Consider the following 19448-nt stretch of genomic DNA (forward strand, 5'->3'; position numbering starts at 1 on the left):
GAAATGACCAAAATCATCGATAATATTCTAGTATCTTCAAAGTAGCTACCCTAAGCTCTGATGACTTTTTTGCACTCTTGCCATTCTCTTGATGAGTTTCAAGAGGGAGTGACCGAAAATGGTTTTTGACTTCACAGGTATGCCTTTTTAGGGTTAATTAGTGGAATTAATTGCTTTATCAATGGGGTGGGGGCCCCACAGGATGTTGCCACACGATGGGGCACTCAGCAGAAGATGGTTGAGAGGGTTGATGGAGCAGCTCCCAGCCATAAGACATGTTCTGGTTGAGGAACGAAAACATGGCCACCTCAACCCAACTTGGCAGGATATTTCTGTTTTAGGAGTCCATTAACGGAGCAATCAGACCATAAGACATGGTTCCAGTAATCCATGTGCTTTGTTGACATGTCTTCAGCAAACTTTATGCGGGCTTCTTGTGTAGTCTTCAGAAGAGGCTTCCTCCCGGAGTGAGAGCCACGCACACCAATTTGATGTAGAGTGTGGCGTATGGTCTGAGCACTAAAAGGCCCCCCCCCACCTCTTCAATCTCTGCAGCAATGCTGACAGCACTCCTGTAACGAGTCACATGACATTTTGGAGGGCAGATGACAAGCAGTACTCAATTTGGACATTTGGGGATGTACGTAGTTTCTTAGGGTTCTACTCACTTTTGTTGCCAGGGGTTTGGATATGAATGGCTTTGAGTTATTTTGAGGGGAAAATAAACTATTATATAAGCTGCAAATATACTTTTCATTGTGTCAAAGTGTGTCATTTTGTCAGTGTTGTTCCATGAATATACTTAAATATTTGCAGAAATGCGAGGGGTGTATTCACTTATGTCATACACTGTATATCATCTTGCATTTCAATGTAAAAGTTGATATGAAACTTTCTCTCCACAACATGGGAAAGTTCCCTTCTGCGTAACAGTTTACATCCTTAACTGTTAAATTATACAATTTTAAATTTAAATTTAGCCGGACAGATTTTATTCTAGTATATTTTGCATTAAAAATACAGTCGATAAGTTTTTTTCCATGTGCTTATATAATTCAAATATATACCTAATTAATTCAGTTTTGAATAAAATATTATACTTTAAAAAAAAAAAAAAAGGTTAAAGGGTGATGGATGGTTATCCGGCCGGCCGGCTTTACCAATGAGGTGTCCCTTATTATTTTTTCCCCCCAGAAAGTTGGCAACCCTAGTTGGGTGGAGAATTATGTATTAAAATGGCTTAAGATGAACAGAAAAATAAACGTCACATGAACTTTGAAAGGTTTTTATTTGACTGGCAGCAGGAGTGCATAGACGTCAAAAACTTGCATAGAAGCCCAGCAGCTAGCATGCTAATGATATTCAATTAGCATGCAAAGTGTGGTCGACGCCAGCAATGTTGCCATTGTAACAATTCAAGCCAACGCGGACATTGCGTGAAACCTCAGGAGTGTGTGCATTGGCTTGTTTTTCCTGTTAGCCACTAGGAAAAAAGGAGGAGCTACATGGACACTAACAGTGGGACTGCTACTTTTCATCATCTTCATCTTGAGTCCAGCTCAGTTCAGAAAAGATGAAAAAAAAAAAAAAAAGAAAAGATATAAGACAAATGCATACCTAAATATAGACACAAATAAAGACGACTACGAATAGCGCTACATTAGTGGCGGCTATTGAAGCCTTCCTTGGAGAACTTCCAACCTTATTTGTATAATTGCTAACATTCAGGAGGAGCCACCAAAGGATATTTTAGTTCAACAAGACAAAATTTCAAGTCCTGCTCAAAGCGGAGGTTAAGTTAGGTTTTGAGGGAGATTCTTGTTGTTGTTGATGTGTAACAGACACTAACAAATTGAAACATTTCAAGAACTACCAATAGCTTTTCACAAGTATTTTTTTCTAAAATTATATCTTACAGTAAAACAAAACAAAACAAAAAACTATTAACTATAAGAAAAAAGTCAAAACATTTTTAAAAATGAAATTGTTCTTCAGAAAAAACAACTTTTCATTAATCCCAAATAGGGCAAAGTTCAGCATTTGACGTTGTAACAGATGCTAATGAATTTGAAAAGTTGGATTTAAACAATCTAAAAAAATACATTACAATAAAATATAATTGTCATTTTTAAGCATAAATGAGGTCTAATGTAATTGGTTTTCCTATTTTTCCACATGAAACAGCATCACGGTTTTACCATTCAAGGAATGATCGTCATTGTCGTGTAACAGGTGCCAGTAAATCACATTTAAAGTAACATTTTGAAAAAATTCCTAAGTCAGACATTTCTTTAAAACAGTCAAATTACGCAAGAAAAAGCAGCTGACGCACAACAAAACAAGAACACTTGAAGACCAAATTCTTTGGTGAGTTCCAAAATGTCCAAACTCAGACTTAACTAAACAACAACATTAAGCGGACTAGACTTGATTTGGATTTGTTATACATACTAAATTCTAGCAAGGCTTTCATGATTAGACTCAACAGTCAGACTTAACTGGACTCCAAATTCAGAGCCGACTAAACATGAACAAAACGCTAGTTAAACTAGCAGGACTTGTACTTTACATGCGACAGACCTAACGGTACTTGTAGGGCAGAACAGAGCCTATGTCGACTTATATGTATTATGGACACTGATCTCTTACATTGCTTCCATATTAAAGGGGACCTGCTGCCAAATTCCTTTAAAAAAAAATTACAATATGATTGCAATCGCTTTTGTAAGTCAACACGCTCTGCAAACGAGCAGATTTGAAATCGGTAACAGTGTGTGACGTCTCATTGCGCCTTACTACCCACGCCGTGCTTCCTAGATGCCCACTCATTCAGGCCAGCAGGTCAACTTTAAGACTCAGCAATCAGTTCTAACACTTCTCCAAATTCAGACCCGACTAAATTTGGGCATCAACCTAAGGCTGCTATATGCTATATGCATATGTATGTGTCAGTGTCACCTTTCTGTTTGTTTTGCGCAAGCACATTTAGTTTCCCTTGTGAACAGAAACCGATCGGACCACTTGAAACCAAGCGGCGTCAGAATGTCCGAAGCGTTCGGTCTACATGGAGCGGGGAGGAGTCAGCTCGTCGAACATGGGTGCCTCCTCGATACCACGGGCAAACAGCTTGATCAGCTGGCAATGCACTCTGGGGAAACAACAAGAGGCAACGTCAGATGACCTGAGTGAAAGGGTGATAAAGCAACACGTGAGGAGTTAAAGGAAAAATTCAAAATTTATGTTTAAAAAAGTTCAGGATCATAATTGACATAGATTGAAGCTTTTTTTTTTTTTTTTTTTTTTAAACTAGAAAGATTGTCTTTAATTAAACAGTATTACTTCTGAGAAATATTTAGACATTTTTTAAAGCTAAAAGATTGTCTTTAATTAAACAGTATGACTTCTGAGAAATCTTTAGACAATGAGTTTGATGTTTTTGGGACATTGTATGGACAAGTGCCTGATGTTTTTTTGGATAGTTTTTTTTTTTTTTGGTACTGTTATTGAGTGTACAAGTCTTAACTCTTCCAAGAATTTTTTTCAGTACAAATTATAAATCCATTTTCCTTTCATGAAAGTAACATAAGAAAACATGATTTTAGTGTGGTGGCACACGAGCAAATAACATTTTAAATAAATCATTTTTCAGGGCTTTGGGTCAATATTATGAGATGGAGACTTCAAAAAGTTCAAAAGTGTTTTTTTCTTTCTTAAAGTAAGCTCTCCTGATTATATTCGCATGTATTATATATTTTCAAAAGCTAAAATTCAAAGATTTAGATTTCCCCACATTTTTTTCTCCATTTTTCAATTTCGAGATAAAAAGCTAATTCAACAAAGTCGACAGTATTATGAAAATATTTCTTAATATTACACGCATAATTTCTTGAAAAAGGTTCTTTCAAGAATGAATAAACCCAAATAGAGTAGTTTAGAATTAAAAATCCTGATTTTAAAAGAAAGAAAGCATTCAAATTTTTCCAGATGAAGTGCAAATCTCTAAAATTAGGAGGTGTCAGTGACCTGACGTCGATGGCGGTGTGCTGTAGGATCTCGCCGTCGCAGTTCCAGCTGCTGAAGGCGGGCGCGCAGCCGCAGGCCGGATGGTCGCGACAGATTTTGCCGAATATCTGGTGCTTCCCGTCCGGCGGGTCCAGTTCCAGCTCTGAGTCGCTGCGGCAGTGTCGGGGCGTGAATCGAAAGCGCCGCACACGGTGCACCTCTACGAAGGACAGGTCGAACTGGGGGACGGAAGGAGATGCACGAGAGGACGGACGCCGGTGACGACCGACGGAAGGACGCCGGCTCAGGCACTCACCTGGTCATCCTTGCTGGTGTGACGCAGGAGGTGTCGGAGAAAATTGAAACGGGAGCACTTGCGCACCAGGATGAGATCGGCGGTGCCGTCGGCAAGGTGGGCGGCAGGTGACAGGCCTTTGGGACTGCGGGGGCACGCGCAACTCATGCTGGCCGCGTTGATGGCCAGAAACTTCCCGCGGATCGTCCGCCAGCCGTCAGCGTCGTTGGTGTCATTGTCTGCATTCGGGGGTTTATACATATTTTTCATGGCCAAATTCAAGCACTTAAAGTGCTTGTGACACGAAAAAGCATGTTTATTTCATAATACACGCGGTATTTTATGCTCCTGAATGATATGGACCGCTTGGATGTGTGTGGAAGCGATCGCTATATTTATTTAGTTTTTTGAATCCCGCGCCAGGAAAATGAGTGACTTCCGGCTTCGGTCTCGCATTGAGGAGGAGGGCGCTGTGACGTGTACGGTAGAAGACGTCCTCTTCACGCTACAGTGTACTGTTGTGTATGAGGACGAAGGATTCAGCTGATTTTGCGGATTAATACTTTTATTTTTTGCATCACGCCAGCCAAACGGCTGCAGAAAAATCATTCTGTATGCGGGAGAGGCGTATGCGCCTTTTTGGAGTTTCAAAAGGTTCCCATTCACCGTGGATATTTACTGTGGGACCATTGGACTTACAAGGAAGTGAGTAAACATCTTGTTTTGTATTATGTCAAATACGAATACAGTGATTACAAAGTAAACACTATAAAATTCCTTTAAATAAAGGACTACTTAACGTTTGATCATTGATAGGCATGTAAAAAGCTATCCTCACGGTCATTAGCAGTTAGCTGTTAGCACGTTAGCTACACAACAATTCCAGCCACCCTCCTCCAGGGAACGAACTGTAAATTGCTCTCCGCCGGGCGGTTTGCCGATCCGCAAAGAAACTCGACAACCGGGTCGTCATGTCAAATAATCCAGGCTAGTTATGTGTGATTTTCCACTTCGAAGACTTTGAAACATCCCTCGGTTCGGGTTAGCATGTCGGCTAGCTGTCACTCCTTCTGGTCTGTTTACATTCTCCGAAGCCGGGGAAGGGAAATGACATATGTCCGATTTAGGTGTCATAAAATATCGTTCGGCAGGTGTGACAGTAAAGGTAAAGTCGACTGTTTTGACCATTATGGAGTAATTTTGCCATGTCGTCTTGAATAAATGGATTTTTATTATTTTATATTCCATTTAGCAGAAGTTATTTGTCATGACCATGCCATTTATTTAGCAACTGGGGAAAGTACTTTGGTAAAAAGAATATCCTGTAAAAAATATTGAAGTAAAGAGACAGAAACAATGACATTTTGCCGCTCTCTTCGTCGCGTTTTCCTCATTGTGAATAGTTCCCCCTCGACGGGCTGACTGGTCCTTCTCAAGCCATTTATATAGCTATTGGGGAAAATACTTGGATAAAAAGAATATCCTGTAAAAATATTGTGAGTAGAGAGACTGAAACAATGACATTTTGCAGCTCTCTTCGTCTCGTTTTCCTCGTTCTGAACAATTCCCCCTCAATGGGCTGAATAGTAAAACCGATGATCCTAGTCTACCGCTGACGTCATCCACCTGTTGGGGACGCTAAAGCCCTATAATTGTAGGCGTGGCTAACCGGCAGATTAAAAGACTAATTTCTCGTCATCTGCGCTTTGCTAAATTGTTGTATATGGTCGAATCGTCTCAAAATATGATTCTAATTCACATAATAATGCCATTTAAGACTTTTTTTCTGGTGTCGTATGCTCTTTAAGGACTTTCACGACCAATTTTCCTGTTTTTCCAATACCTTTTAAACGATATCCCTTTGGGTTTTTTTGTTTGCGTTTTTTACAATGAAGCAGAAATAAACTATAGTGCCTTCACACAAACATCTTCCAAAATGTTCTTTGACCCCGGAAGCTCAAGAAATTTAGTTTGAAGGGTGCCGATTCTGAAACCCTCTTAGAAGGTGCATTCCGAGTGCATCCAATAGCAGAGGTGTGGGCGTAGTAATAGCATGGTGTTTGGTGGACGGAGATGCAACGGTCATGGCCAAGGAAACCTTGATACAAACGCTTTTTTGTTTGGGACACAGGAAAAATGGCTCGCCCAGCTCCAATTGCTAAGCTAAATGATATATCCATGTATATTTGAGTGGAACTGTAGTTCAAAACAACATCAAAAAACTATTAAATTCTCGCCAAAACTAGTAAAGTTCTATACGACGCTATTACAATCGCGCTTACTCCTTTAAATAAGATAAGTGGCTGTTGATCGAGAGCCATGTGAGTATGCCGAGGCCTAACGGTGATGAAGCCGAGTGAAGTGGCTTCCATCCCGAAAAAAGGAACTGGTCATCCGATAAAGGTATTGTACTAAACCACAGAAAATGCACATGTATGCATTTAAATACAGCTGTATTTGTATACTGTTCGCTTGAATAAACTCCAAACTACTCACGCACGGACTCAAATTCACTGCACTCTTGGGAGCGAAGCTGTGACGCGGGACATCAAAAGAAAGCAATTTCAGAACGAGCGTGTTGCAGCGATGAAGCGAATTTATTTTATTTTCCTTTAATAATTTATATCTTAGACAGAGTGTAGAGAAATATTGTGTCGCTTACACTTGCAAGCATTTTCAAGGACTTCACGCTAAATTCAAGCATTTTTCAAAACACAACAGTAAAATCCAAGCATTTTCTAGGATTACATGCAAACTCTGTGCATTGGAAAAATAAGTTTGATGCGGTGCACCCCACGTATCCGTCTGTGAAACCCTCGAGTTTGCATAAGATAGCATACATGTGCTGAGAAGTGTTTTTTTTCTCAATTAATGTTTTTGTTTTCCCAGAATAGTCTTTCTTTCTATGTAATCTCACTCTCTCCTCAAGGTGTTTTCTCCCTCCGCTCGCAATTGACTTTTTCACGAGTACAGGTCATTGTCAACGTCTCAGGCTGTCTTGTTGTTACCAGCATATGCGAATGTTTGGTTTTAACTCGGACAGAATTTCAAAATTTTAAAGTTTCTACCCCCCCCCCCCCCCCCCCCCCCGCATCCGACAAACATTCTTGGCAACAATTTAAAAAGTCTTTATAGATTTTGAGAGAGTTTATGTGTTGACAACTTGCAGGTGTATGTAACCCACCGCTATCGACGTCGGAGTCCACTCGGTAGATGTTGGCTCTCTCCAACAAAAGTTTCTGGTTGTCCTGGCAAACCGAACAACTGAGAAAGAAAACAACAATGATTCTGGTCATTACCTGAAGATCCTGGCACATTTTTTTCAAACCCTAACCTTTGTTCAAAATCCCAACAAAGGCTTGGTGCCCTATTTTCAAACCCTAAACTATTATTGAAACCACGCTGAAAGCTTAACCCTAGCTAAAACGCAGATTTTGAAACTCTATCCCTTGGTTAAAACTACAATGGCCCAAAAGTGTCACGTGAAATGCAAAGTCCAAACACTTTGCAAAAAGACAAAAAATACGAATGGAAACTGCCACAAGACGATGGCCAATTGCCCAAAGCACGATTGCAAATTGCCAAAAGCATGAACCCCAATTAAAGAAGACATGAATGCAAGAGGAAGACCCAGAAGTAGACTAAATTTCATGGAAGTATGCATGAGGACTACAACCCTGTTTTCACTTCACATCCCGACATGTGCAGAGCTTGAAAACATAAGTTACAGAAATTCGCTCACAACTTCACACTTTGGTAAATATTGCTTTGTGAATATCTCTACAGTGGTGGCAGCTGCAGGGCGGGAGTTGTAGTCCTCATGTCTACTTCCGTAGAACTGAGTCTACTTCTGGGTCATGCATTTGCATCCGTGCTGTGACTTTTTGCAGTTGTGTTCCGATCCATTTGCGTATGTGTTGCAAGACGTTTGCATTCGTGTTGCGGCAAGTGGGGTTCCTGTCTTGGCTATTTGCATGTGTGCTGTGGCTATTAGCAATCATGCTTTGACTAAATTGCTTTCATGCTTTTTTTCTTTTGAAAAGCGTTTGCAATTGGCATTTGTGTTGTTTGCTGTTGTTTTGTGTTGTGCACAACGATGATGATCACGAAAATATTTCGTCAGCCAACTTTTTTCATGACAATGACGAGATGATAACAAGCTAAAAATGTGTTTTGGAAGACTAAAACATAACGGGACAAATGACAGTTTTCGCCGGACGAGAAAGAGGCGAAAATGCGAAATAGTTTCCGTTCACATTATTTGACATTTTATGTAGCTAGTCTGCATCGTAGCAGTGTCTGGTTGTGTTACTCATGTGATGTGCAGCTCCTTCCCTACAGACTCACCAGTGTCCTTTCCAGTCATCAGGCTTCCACACACGCACACACGGTAAAATTTGTTTTCTTATCTTGGCCAGAGAATATATGCAATATTAATTTAGCCTTTAAAGGTCTGTGCTGAGTGATCATCACACACTAAATGTAACTTATAGCTTTAGCATAGCATTGGCTTTCGCTAATGCTAACAGCGAGCGTCCTCTTAAACTGTCGGACAATTTTTTTCCCCTCATACAGTTCATGGCGTCCAGGTGGGTATAATTAATTGAAAATGTACTGTTTTCCTGCTGAGTGTGTGTTATCACCAAGTTGGCGTTGTCCTTGTGGACGCTACAATATGTGCTCGTCTGTCAATGTTCATTTTAAATAGTTGAAAACCTTTATTTATTTTTTTGGAGTACCATATTGACCCGAATATAAGACAAGTTTGAAAAAAGACTTTTTGAACACCAAATTAATTTTTATACAGAAAATAATTACAGTACATCTGAAACAAATAATTATAACAATATATTTGTGAGAAAAAGCATGTTATTTTGCGTCATCAAATCTTAATATCTGAACATGTAAATATGTAAACTAAAGTGCAATCACATTCGTAAATGAATGTCTTCTGGTTTTTGAAATGTAAATATACCAATCTATTGAGAGAAAACAACAAAATTGCAATAACTGCATTAACTATCAAAGTGAAGTCTAACTGTAACTGTAGTCTTGAAAGAAATCTGAATAAGGAAAAACATTGCAATAAAATAATACAAACTTGTTAAACTAGTAGCTGAGATCTGTAATGATAGAACATCGCTTATCTGGCGCCATCTAGCGTCGTGAATGGGTATAATGTCTAGACCGCGAATATAAGATGACCCCCTCTTTTTCAATCTTATTTCACTGCAAAAAAACACCGTCTTATATTCGGGCCAATACTGTAAATTTTTTTCAATTTTACAGTCGCAAACATTTTGAGTCAATGTGGACTAAAACTAGACGAAATTAGTCTCGAGTTTTTGTAAAAAATAAATAGATAAAAAAATTTTGAAAACAAACACATTTTGAGATGATTAAAATATGACTAATGAGAATTATCGTCCAAAAATTAAGACGAAAATTAACAGGGCTGCCAAAAACAACACCGGTGATGTGGAAATTTGCATTCCTGCATTATTCTTTTTACAAAGTGTTTGGACTTTGTATTTCGCCTGACATTTCTTGGCCCCCGTATAAAACCCTAGGGTGAAACCTTATTTTAAAACTCTGACAATGGCTTGAACTCCTATTTTGAAACACAGATCCAACTTTAAAATCCTTAACACTGCTAAAAAATAATCTGAAACCTGTCCTCACCCGGATCGACACCTGGACGTGTCCCTGGGCGCTCCGACACTGCTACTGGCCGGCAGGTAGGACACGGTGCCTTCGTAGTGATGGTGCGTCAGGAACATCTTGAGACCGGCCAGGTCGTATCTGGCAGGGCCCATCCACCGCTTCCGTTCGCTGTCCGTCAACACGTCGCCATAGAAGCCGTACCCCAGCAGTGACACAGAGTAGCGCAGGAAGCTGTCGTCGTGGTGGACCGAGCATACGTCCATCGGCTGGCTGTCGCCTGTAAAAAAGTAATTACCTAGTTAGTTGGTCAGATAGTCTAATTTCTGATTGTCCTGCTAAATACGTGGTGAGTGACTGACCCACGATGATGTGCAGGGCAGACGTCACGGGGTCATTGGTGCCCACTGTTGCGAAGCAGATACAGTCTGTGGAACCTGAAGGATTAAAATAAATACATCAAAAAGGAGGATTAAACTGTACCGGTGGCACTAATTTGATTGAAAGACCACTGCCAGCATTCACAGTTCAAACAGATTTGATGACCATTTTAGTCAATGGCAGCAAATGAGTCAATAGTGCTGGACTAAAAAAAACATTTGTGCAGAATAAAACCAAACTAACAAACCCTATAAGTAAACAGCCAAATAGCAATTAACTTAGCGGTGCGTGAAAACAGTCATGACCTGCCGGTATGATTCCGATCCGCAGCGAGCAGGCGACGAGTGTTTGCTCGGGAGCGTTGACGTCCACGCCGGCATCTTTTTGCATCCGCCACACCAAGCCGTGCACCATCTCGCTGAACATGCCGTCGCCGCCCACGCACACCACGCTGATGGGGGCACGGCATTCATTAGAGCGGGGTTGTGAGCCCAAACGGTTGTGACACCCGCATACTCACCCGTCGAACTTGTTGAGCTCCGCCTCCTCCCTCAGGTGGTCCCGAGCGTGGTTGGCATACTCTGTCACTATGGTAACGCACACATGGATGACTAAGACCAAGCCCCCCAATAAAAATGTACTTCAGTCATACTGCTTGACTCATACTGATGACATACCCATGACGTGTGTGCCAATGCCAGCCAGGGCAAATAGCGGCGCCACCTTCTGTTGGTAAATGCGCTTAGCCTGGCGCTTGCCGCCATACGGATTGATGTACACCAGAAGCTGTGTGGGTCTGCAACCTGTAACAAAACAAGTCAACGTGACCCACAACATCACATGACAACCATGCGCATATTATTTTACGTACTAATGGCTGCCAGCTGCTCTTTGATGGTGCTCACCCAGTGTCGGCACAACCCCGCCTGCGGACACGTGAAGGTTACGTCAGCGCACCGCCAGCGGTGTTGCCGACACCTCTCCACGTACGACACTACAATGCGACAAAAATTCAACGCATCTTTAGTTAGGTTTCACTTTTTTACTTTAGAGTTTATGCTTTCCTATTAATTTTAGGGCATTTTCTGGTCACTTGTTAACTTATTGGTTGCCGTTGCGCTGCTAGACTTCTAATCCATTTTGACTGGGAAGGGCAAATCGCCCCTCCCAGTCAAAATGAACTGGATGTCTAGCGCCGTTAATGACCCTAAAAGATAACATTCACAGTCAGTCCGCCCAGTTTAAATAAATTGGATGTCTATGTCAACGGTGGGAAATGAGTTCAACGTGGGTCAATCTTTGTTAATTTTACGCCATTTCTCGGTCACTTTCTGTTGATTTTGAGTCACTTTTTGATTGTTTGGGGGTATTCGCTAAGCACTTCCTGTACATTTTGGGTCACTTCTTGTTAATTTGGGGCAATTTTGAGTTCGTTTTTTTTTTTGTCATCAAAAGTAATGACCACCTGGTCTGGGGCGGGGGTTGGTCTGGGCCCTGGTACTTCTCCCGCCCTGCGGCCGGTTGTTCTGGCGGACAGAGCCACGCCTGGGGGGGCCTGCCTCTCAAGTCACGCACTCTTCACTTTGCACCGTAAATATCTTTCACCCTGGCACCTAGTCGGAACGGGGCTTTACAGTCCTGGGCCAGCTCCCCAATAATTTTAATGCATCACACACAGAGGTTGTAGGATGGATGGGACCAGTTAGGGGGGTCACATCACGGGTGCCTCCTCACGGCAGGCTCAGTCTTTCCCGCACTTCTTTTAACGCACCACATACATCATACTCCACGGGGAGAGTGCCAGGGAGGGGCAGTGGGACAGGCGGATGGGTAGAATTTCCATGCGGCGGTCCCACTGCCTTCAACCGGACTTTCCTATTTTAATGCATACACTAAACTACCCTCCCCATACAATCCATCACTGTGTTGGGTAATGGCTGCCAGTCGGGGAGCTGGCAGCCACAGCAATAGGTGGTAGGTGGGTCCCACACTTTTTTCTCTATGGCGTGGCTCCCTGGCCGTGGCTTCCTCTCTGCCTGGGCTGCCGACCGCAGGGGAAGGGAGTCGGGGCTCCGATCTTGCGCCGTTCCACGGCGGCTTCTCGGCGTTCTCCTGCCTCGGCCTTCCGCTTTCTTTCAGACTGTGTATCCACCCTGTGCTCCGGCATGGGTTGCTGGCTGGGTGCTGGTGGGTTGGCTGGGTATCGCCTGCTTCTGTGGGAGATCCTGCCCAGTCCTGGGCTTTGTGGGCCGTTGGGGTCCCGCGATGAGCCATGCAGGTTGGGGGGCCACGGGAGTGGCTTATTGCAGGTGGGGGGTGGTAGCGTGTGACCTTATCCCATCCCTGAAGGCTGGTTGATGGGGGCGCAGATGGCCCGGGGGACCACCCTGGTATCCGGGGGGATGACGACAGCCCTTTGATGGACTGCGGGAGGAGGGATGGGCTGTGCTTGATCGCCCCCCCCGATTGGCTGGGGAAGAGCCATGGCCCTGGGGTGGCACCCAAGCGGCATCTCCACTCGTCCGTGGAACTATCACATGTCTGATGGGATTCACGCATGACTAGTTGCAATTAGGCAGACTCAAGTAGAAAATCCGGGTGTCAGGATTTGCGATGAGACAGCATAGAACAGGATGCCAACATACTCTCACTCACAAGGGATTCACACAAACACTGGGTTCTAGACCAGGGGTCCCCATCTGCCGGGCCGCGGACCGATACCGGTCCGTGGCGCATTTGCTACCGGGCCGCACAGAAATAATAATTTAATAATGACCGCATTCTGGCCGAATTAACCCTGTGCCCCTGCTTAACACACCAATATCTCTGTCTACTCTAGATATAATACTACGGGATAGATTACAATGTTGTCATAGAAGTCCATTGATTGGACTGCTAGCAGTACATCTTGTTTGTGTATATAATATATCTATGTGTGCTTGTCCTCGATAATAACGTATTACTAGGCCGCGGGCGCAGCACATTTGTTCCCGGAAATAATTAGCCCGCACAGGAGCGAACTGGAAAACAGACGTCTTTGGAGATATTTTTACGGCGAAAAGGATATTTTTACGGCGAAAAGGGCACCTGACGAGCCTACAACCTCGAAGACCCACGAACTGCGAAGGAGTGGATTCCTGACCCGTTTGTGAATAAACAGAGATCGCAAATGATGGCGACCTTATTAAACGTACATTTGAGACAACAACTCTACCGAGGTTCTGGATTAAAGTCATTCTGAAATATCCTGACATCGCAACAAGAGCATTGAAAACCTTGCTACAATTTCCAACATCGTATCTTTGTGAAGCGGGCTTCTTAATTAATGTTTAACGACAAAGCGAAGTCGTTAATGGTGAGCGCGGTGTGCAGCTGTTGTGTGCAGCTTACATGGCAGGATGAATCTAAGGAGAACTTTTCTACAAGTCCTTCCATGATCAAACGTAAGTTAATATTCCTTTCTTTCAAGAAAGTTTGTAGTGTTTACTTTGGAATCACTGCATTTGCGCATTTTGCGGCTATGTTTAACGTTACGCGGATGCGCAGAACCGCATCGTCGCAATTTTTGATGGGTTGCAAAATTTGTCAGAACACCAGTCCGTGAAAAAAAAAAGACCCGAATAACGCCGGTCCGTGGTGCAAAAAAGGTTGGGGACCCCTGTTCTAGACCACATGGCTGATTTGTGTACACTCCACTCCCCCCCCCTTTTCCTTGGTCATCAGGCCCCCCACATGGTGTCAACCGCAAATACAACTAGCTAACAATAGCACCAAAATATTTATATAGTTAGTGTAGGCGTTCAATTTATTTGTTGTTGTTGTTTGTGCTTCTTTTGTCTCCTTTTCGTCTGTTCCCCCATAACTCCTTCCTGTTCGCTGTTTTCTCCTAATAACGAGGTACGTTGAATGATCACAATGGGAGTATGTCATAGTCCTATGGGATACATTAAAACTGTTCCGTCCAATCAGACACTCAGATCTCCATTCTCCGTGTCAAGCAGCTGAACAGGACAGGTTAAAAGAAAAGGAAAAACAAATGACCACCGATGGAGATTTTTTTTTCAGGTCCGAGTTGAAAATCAACAAGAGTGAATTGGCACGTTTTCTGGGAATAAAGTCAAAGAAAACCTGTGTCACGTGAACGTTTATATGGTGTGAATTCGGCGCAGCGTGCCAAAAAAGTGGATGGAACCAAAATCGGAATATTATATGAGCGAAGCATTCCTCTCCATATCACTAACAAATCCGTTAAATTCTTCATCTTCATTATCAATTAAATTTCAGTTCTTGTATATATATTTTTTTAATTTATATACATTAAGATATTATGTATAAGATGGACCCCACTGATTGGTCAAGTTTTTTTTTTTGTGCTAAACCTGATAAATACAGCTATACGATAATAATAAGATCAATGTGCGTGGAGTAAGTCATTAAAGTTTTTTTTTAACATGCACCTGTGAAAGAATAGCTGCCATTTTTATTCCGTCTCTCTCCGATCTTCTTCCAGCTGCCATTTTCTCTGCTGTTCTCCTCCTCTTCCTGTTCTTGCACGCTGATTATCTCTGACACACACACACTTTGACACACACCTGGAACACGCACCCAACAAAAACACAGCAGAGTTTATTTCCTGGGAAAAGAACAACATGGCTAATGCGTGAAGTCACAACTTCCTGTTTCCTGACTGCGGAACAATATGATTGATAAAGAGCTGAAGTGGCACACCTTCAATGCACATTCTTATAAAAGAAAGAAACTTGCTAACTTTAGTCAAAAAGTAGGACTATTAAAGGGAAGGCAAGCCTTTAAAGGTGATTTCTCAGACACTTATCACTATGCCTTGTAATACCGGGTACTGACGATGAAAAACCAAAATAATGTGAGTTTTTCCATGTTGACTTTGAAGTAATATAAGAAGTGTTGCTCTAGCGTAACCGAATATAAGAATTCAACCGCACTCAGCAGGCAGGAGGTGAACAAACATTAAAGATTCACAAAGTAGTTCGACTTTTTCCGGCTGTCGTCATGGCAACATGTCTGAGGTCAGTTGAAACTATAAAGAGTCAAGGTGTCAACCTTCATAGATTTAAGCCTTTATTTATTTACTTTAAAACAATATAAATTATGATTAGTTGCCAACCCTTTATAGAGCACTCGTTTAACAGACTGGCACCCATTGACGGCACTGCATGTCCAATCCAATTGGACCTTCTTAAACACCATCAATCGCACTGAAACAATCATTGTCAATGACAGGCAATGAGTTAAATACTATTAATATATATATAATATATATATATATATATATATATATATATATATATATATTATTATTATTATTATTATATATAGATTATTATTATATATATCTTTGAGTGTTACTGGGAGCCATGACCTGAGAGTATTTGTTTTCATTTTAATTTTGATCAATGTTTTAATTCACATTAGATCAATTATACAGTATATATATATATACACACACACACACACACACACACACATAAATACAGTAAACACATTTCGTGATGCTGAAATGCTTTGAATTTGTGTTACTATTAGGGTTCAAGTGGCCTACTATTTTTGTTGTTCTCATGGTTCATTAGTAATGTTTATCTGATGGACTTGGCAAACAACATAGCTGATGTCATAGTTGACATTCCATCTTCACTGGTGGATGCAGCTTTTTATCACAAAGTTCAGTCCAAAACCATCTTCACTGGTGGATGCAGCTTTTTATCAGACCAAAACCAGACTGGTCATCAACCAATCACAGAGGGCACATAAAGACAAACAATGGGATTGCGATTCCAACATTGTCCTACAGCACCTAAAAGCAGCGCCAGTGTGTATTGGGCAATTACAGTACATCTCATAGATGATGAAATAAGAATTTGTAAAAAAAAAAAAAAAAAAAAAAAAACAATTATAATGGAAACACCCAACATTTTCGCATCATAATCATTGAATATCATTGATAAAGAATGGCATGAGGAACATTCAAATGAAGTTAGTCTCGTATGGCCAGGTGAAAGGTTGGAGGTGTGGTGCACGAGGATCATTGCTCGTGAAGAAAGACAAACTTAGAGAGGCGGCTTGCCGGCTTCAATGTCATACAGATCCGTTGTTTGGCAGCATTTTGGGTGAGCTGATATGCTATCCCCACTCGTACATATTTAACAAAGACTGTCTTTACGGATACGTACAACAAAGTCCACCAATATATTGTTGCCGACTTGTCTGCTACGAACAACCTCGCTTTGACAATAGACAGCTGGACACCCCGGGACGACACTGAGAGCTATCTCATGGTTACATGATGAACAATGAGTGGCAAATAAGAGTGCTGTACTTCAAACTCGTCCTGTTTATGAAAGTCGATTGTTACAGTAAATACTGGTGTTGTGCAGTAATAAACAGACATGACTTCTGTGGTGCTTGTTAACTTTTTTAATGCCCCGACAACACTCGCGTGCACACACTAGATATCATCAAATAGCAACCTAGATGTGCTACGTTAGATCCCATGCCATTGGCTGCGTGAGCCCAGAGTGATCACGGGACGCTTAGTCCATATACTACATCGATGAATTAAAAACCGCCATAACTGAATGGAAGTTAAGCAGGCCAAATCAATCCATACCAGTGACTATAGATAATAGAGCCGTGCAAAATTTCCTATTCTTAGATTATTCGCGATTCGGCCGTGGAAGATTCGAGAACGATTCACAAATATCCAAATTCCGATTATTGAATTATACCAGGTAAAGCGGAAGTAAAACACAGTCAGTGCGGTCTTTGGGACGCAATGAGGAACGGACCGAGAGTAAATATGTTCAACTCATGCCGCTAGATAAAAGATAAAAAAACAATCATACCTGATGACAGCCGCTACAAACAACGCCCAGTTGCTAGTTGCTACAAACATACGGCTACAGTAGATATCATATATATGTAGAACTAGATGCAAAATGACGGACGACGTCGGTGTTAAAACATGTATTATTGAACAGACATGCGAAACGACAGACTTTCCGGCGAAAGTAAACAGCCGCCATCTTACAGCAGTAGACCTCTCTAGAAGGCTCTGTTGTAGCGTACCTAATTAACTTTTTATCTACAATACTCCTAAATCGGCAGAATCTTGTCTTGAATCTATCTTTAAATGATGAAATAGTTTTAAAACTTTGACAAAAGTAGACAGAAGGGAAATTATGGAATAACGGGAGTAATTTTAACAACTGTAACGGTCGATTCACAACATTAAGTTAATTGAATGTTGTTTAAAGCTGCTGATACTGAATGGGGACTGGAGTTTTTTTATTTACTGTTATTTTTGTATATTTTTTTACTGTTATATGTTAACTTGATACTGAAATAGTAGTTTGGTTTAGTCTGGGATGATTTTTGAACAATTTTGGAACTAATGTACAAAACATAAAAAAAAAAAAAAATTTTTTTAAAGGAGGGGGGTGCATCAATAATCGTCTTATAATCGAATCGGAGTCTCTGAATCGTAATCGAATCGTTAGGTGCCCAAAGATTCCCAGCTCTAATAGATAATGCTGCAAATATTGTTAATTCAGTCCGTAACACAGATAGACTTAGACCACAAATTGGATGTTTTGCTCATGTGGTAAACATAGCTGCTAAGCTAGCTTTAGCAATCAACAGTGTGCCCAGCCTCACTTTACAAACAGTAAAGATTGTTCTCAGTGCTTTTATACAAAATTTCTTCAGATCAGTAAGAAGTAAGCATACAAATATTATGCACTAAAATGCATGTTTATATGATGGCATCGTTATTTTTGCTTGTTAGTAAAATAAAACGTTAAAAAAAATGATTTTTTTTTTGTTTCAAAGCATTAAATGTATTGAATCGAATCGAAAATCGTGTCCCTCGTATCGAAAATCGTACCGAATCGTGACTTAACTATCGTTGCATCCCTAAATAGGGCAAACAACAGTGATTGTCAGTGAAAGGTAAGAGTACATTTCATCAAGCAATGCAGTGGTAACCAGCCAATCGCAGGGCATAAATCAAACAAATGGATTGGTCGCCATTGCATATTTTGGCACAAATGGACACTTAAAACCGAGCTGCACCTACAATGCCTTATTTCTCTTTTACTCATCACTGCACAGTTAACCAAATTTCAACATTTTCTCAAAGCCTCGTGATTTTTTTTGATACTGTTAATGGCACGTGGCTATTTACGTAAGCGGATGTTGGTAAAAAACTTAAAATTAAGACGTGTGGAATAATATGAATTGAATCACTAATTAATAAAAAATATATATTTCAGACATTAATGTCACACAATTTACACGGCACAAATGTGCTTCAATCGTCGTCAGCTCGTCGTGTTTTGTTTGCCACGCAAGAACGTTTACTCGAAGAGTGTAATCTGAGAGACAAAGAAGGACAAAAATGGTGGAGGTCATCGTTCGGTTCGGCAGGGCTCTTACTGGGTCTAAACGGATGATACACCGGGCTGGCGGTTCGCCTCTTCCAGGTAAGCAGTGACCTGCACAGGCTGACCTCGTAGCAGACGTTGCGGACGCGCAGCTCGGAAAAGAGCAGTAGCTTCACCGGTCTCTCCATCGGACCGGTTCCGTCCGTTCTTCAGGCCGGGGGAAATGGTTACCTCTTTTCGGTCATGTTTCTCCTTGAGTCCCACCCACCCGCTCAGGAGTGGACGTCTTCTCCCGAATCCCGAAGAGTTATATCGGATTTTCCGATTCAATGGCCACCGAGTAGCTGATTGTGCTTCAGGTTGTTTTTGCTCCCCAAGATAGCGGTTCTTACCGGAAGTGGGAGTGGCCTAATGATGCATTCAAGTACTAACGTCAAACTCGTAGTGGGGTCGTTAAAAATGAGCAATACTGTACATAAATGTTAAATTGCGCTGCATTGCCTGAAATCACGTCACTGCAATGGTGTCCAAGTTATGATCCATTTTTCTCGATGCACATTAAATTTCACTTGTTGAAATCTGTTGGAAACCCTGTTTTACTTTGAACGTATTTAGGAATTCGGTATGGTTCGTTTTTGTGAAAGCAGCGCCAGTCAGTGCAGAACACTTATCTGAAAAATGGGTAAAGTTTA

At 41.5% G+C, this 19448-nt stretch overlaps 1 protein-coding gene across 1 annotated transcript; it reads right to left on the reverse strand.

Annotated features, from left to right (window-relative positions):
• Window positions 1-1150: 1150 nt before the first annotated feature.
• On the reverse strand, window positions 1151-19176 carry LOC130916696 (ceramide kinase-like). The gene is made up of 12 exons (XM_057837595.1): window positions 18809-19176; window positions 14797-14931; window positions 11211-11333; window positions 11017-11142; window positions 10860-10926; window positions 10645-10790; window positions 10321-10395; window positions 9980-10238; window positions 7482-7561; window positions 4319-4536; window positions 4024-4241; window positions 1151-3148 (listed from the first exon to the last, which is right to left on the reverse strand). The coding sequence occupies exons 1-12, from the start codon at window positions 18942-18944 to the stop codon at window positions 3061-3063; spliced, it is 1671 nt and encodes a 556-aa protein (XP_057693578.1). The 5' UTR covers window positions 18945-19176; the 3' UTR covers window positions 1151-3060.
• Window positions 19177-19448: the final 272 nt, after the last annotated feature.

This window comes from Corythoichthys intestinalis, chromosome 5 (genome assembly GCF_030265065.1).
Source record: "Corythoichthys intestinalis isolate RoL2023-P3 chromosome 5, ASM3026506v1, whole genome shotgun sequence".
Lineage (NCBI taxonomy): Eukaryota > Metazoa > Chordata > Actinopteri > Syngnathiformes > Syngnathidae > Corythoichthys > Corythoichthys intestinalis.

Coding starts and splice junctions, on each gene's coding strand:
- LOC130916696 (XM_057837595.1), bottom strand. CDS start 18,944: ATGGAGAGACCGGTGAAGCTACTGCTCTTTTCCGAGCTGCGCGTCCGC. Junction 10,396..10,644: donor GATCGGAATCATACCGGCAG/GTCATGACTGTT, acceptor TTAATCCTTCAG/GTTCCACAGACTGTATCTGC. Junction 3,149..4,023: donor CACACCGCCATCGACGTCAG/GTCACTGACACC, acceptor TTGTTTCCCCAG/AGTGCATTGCCAGCTGATCA.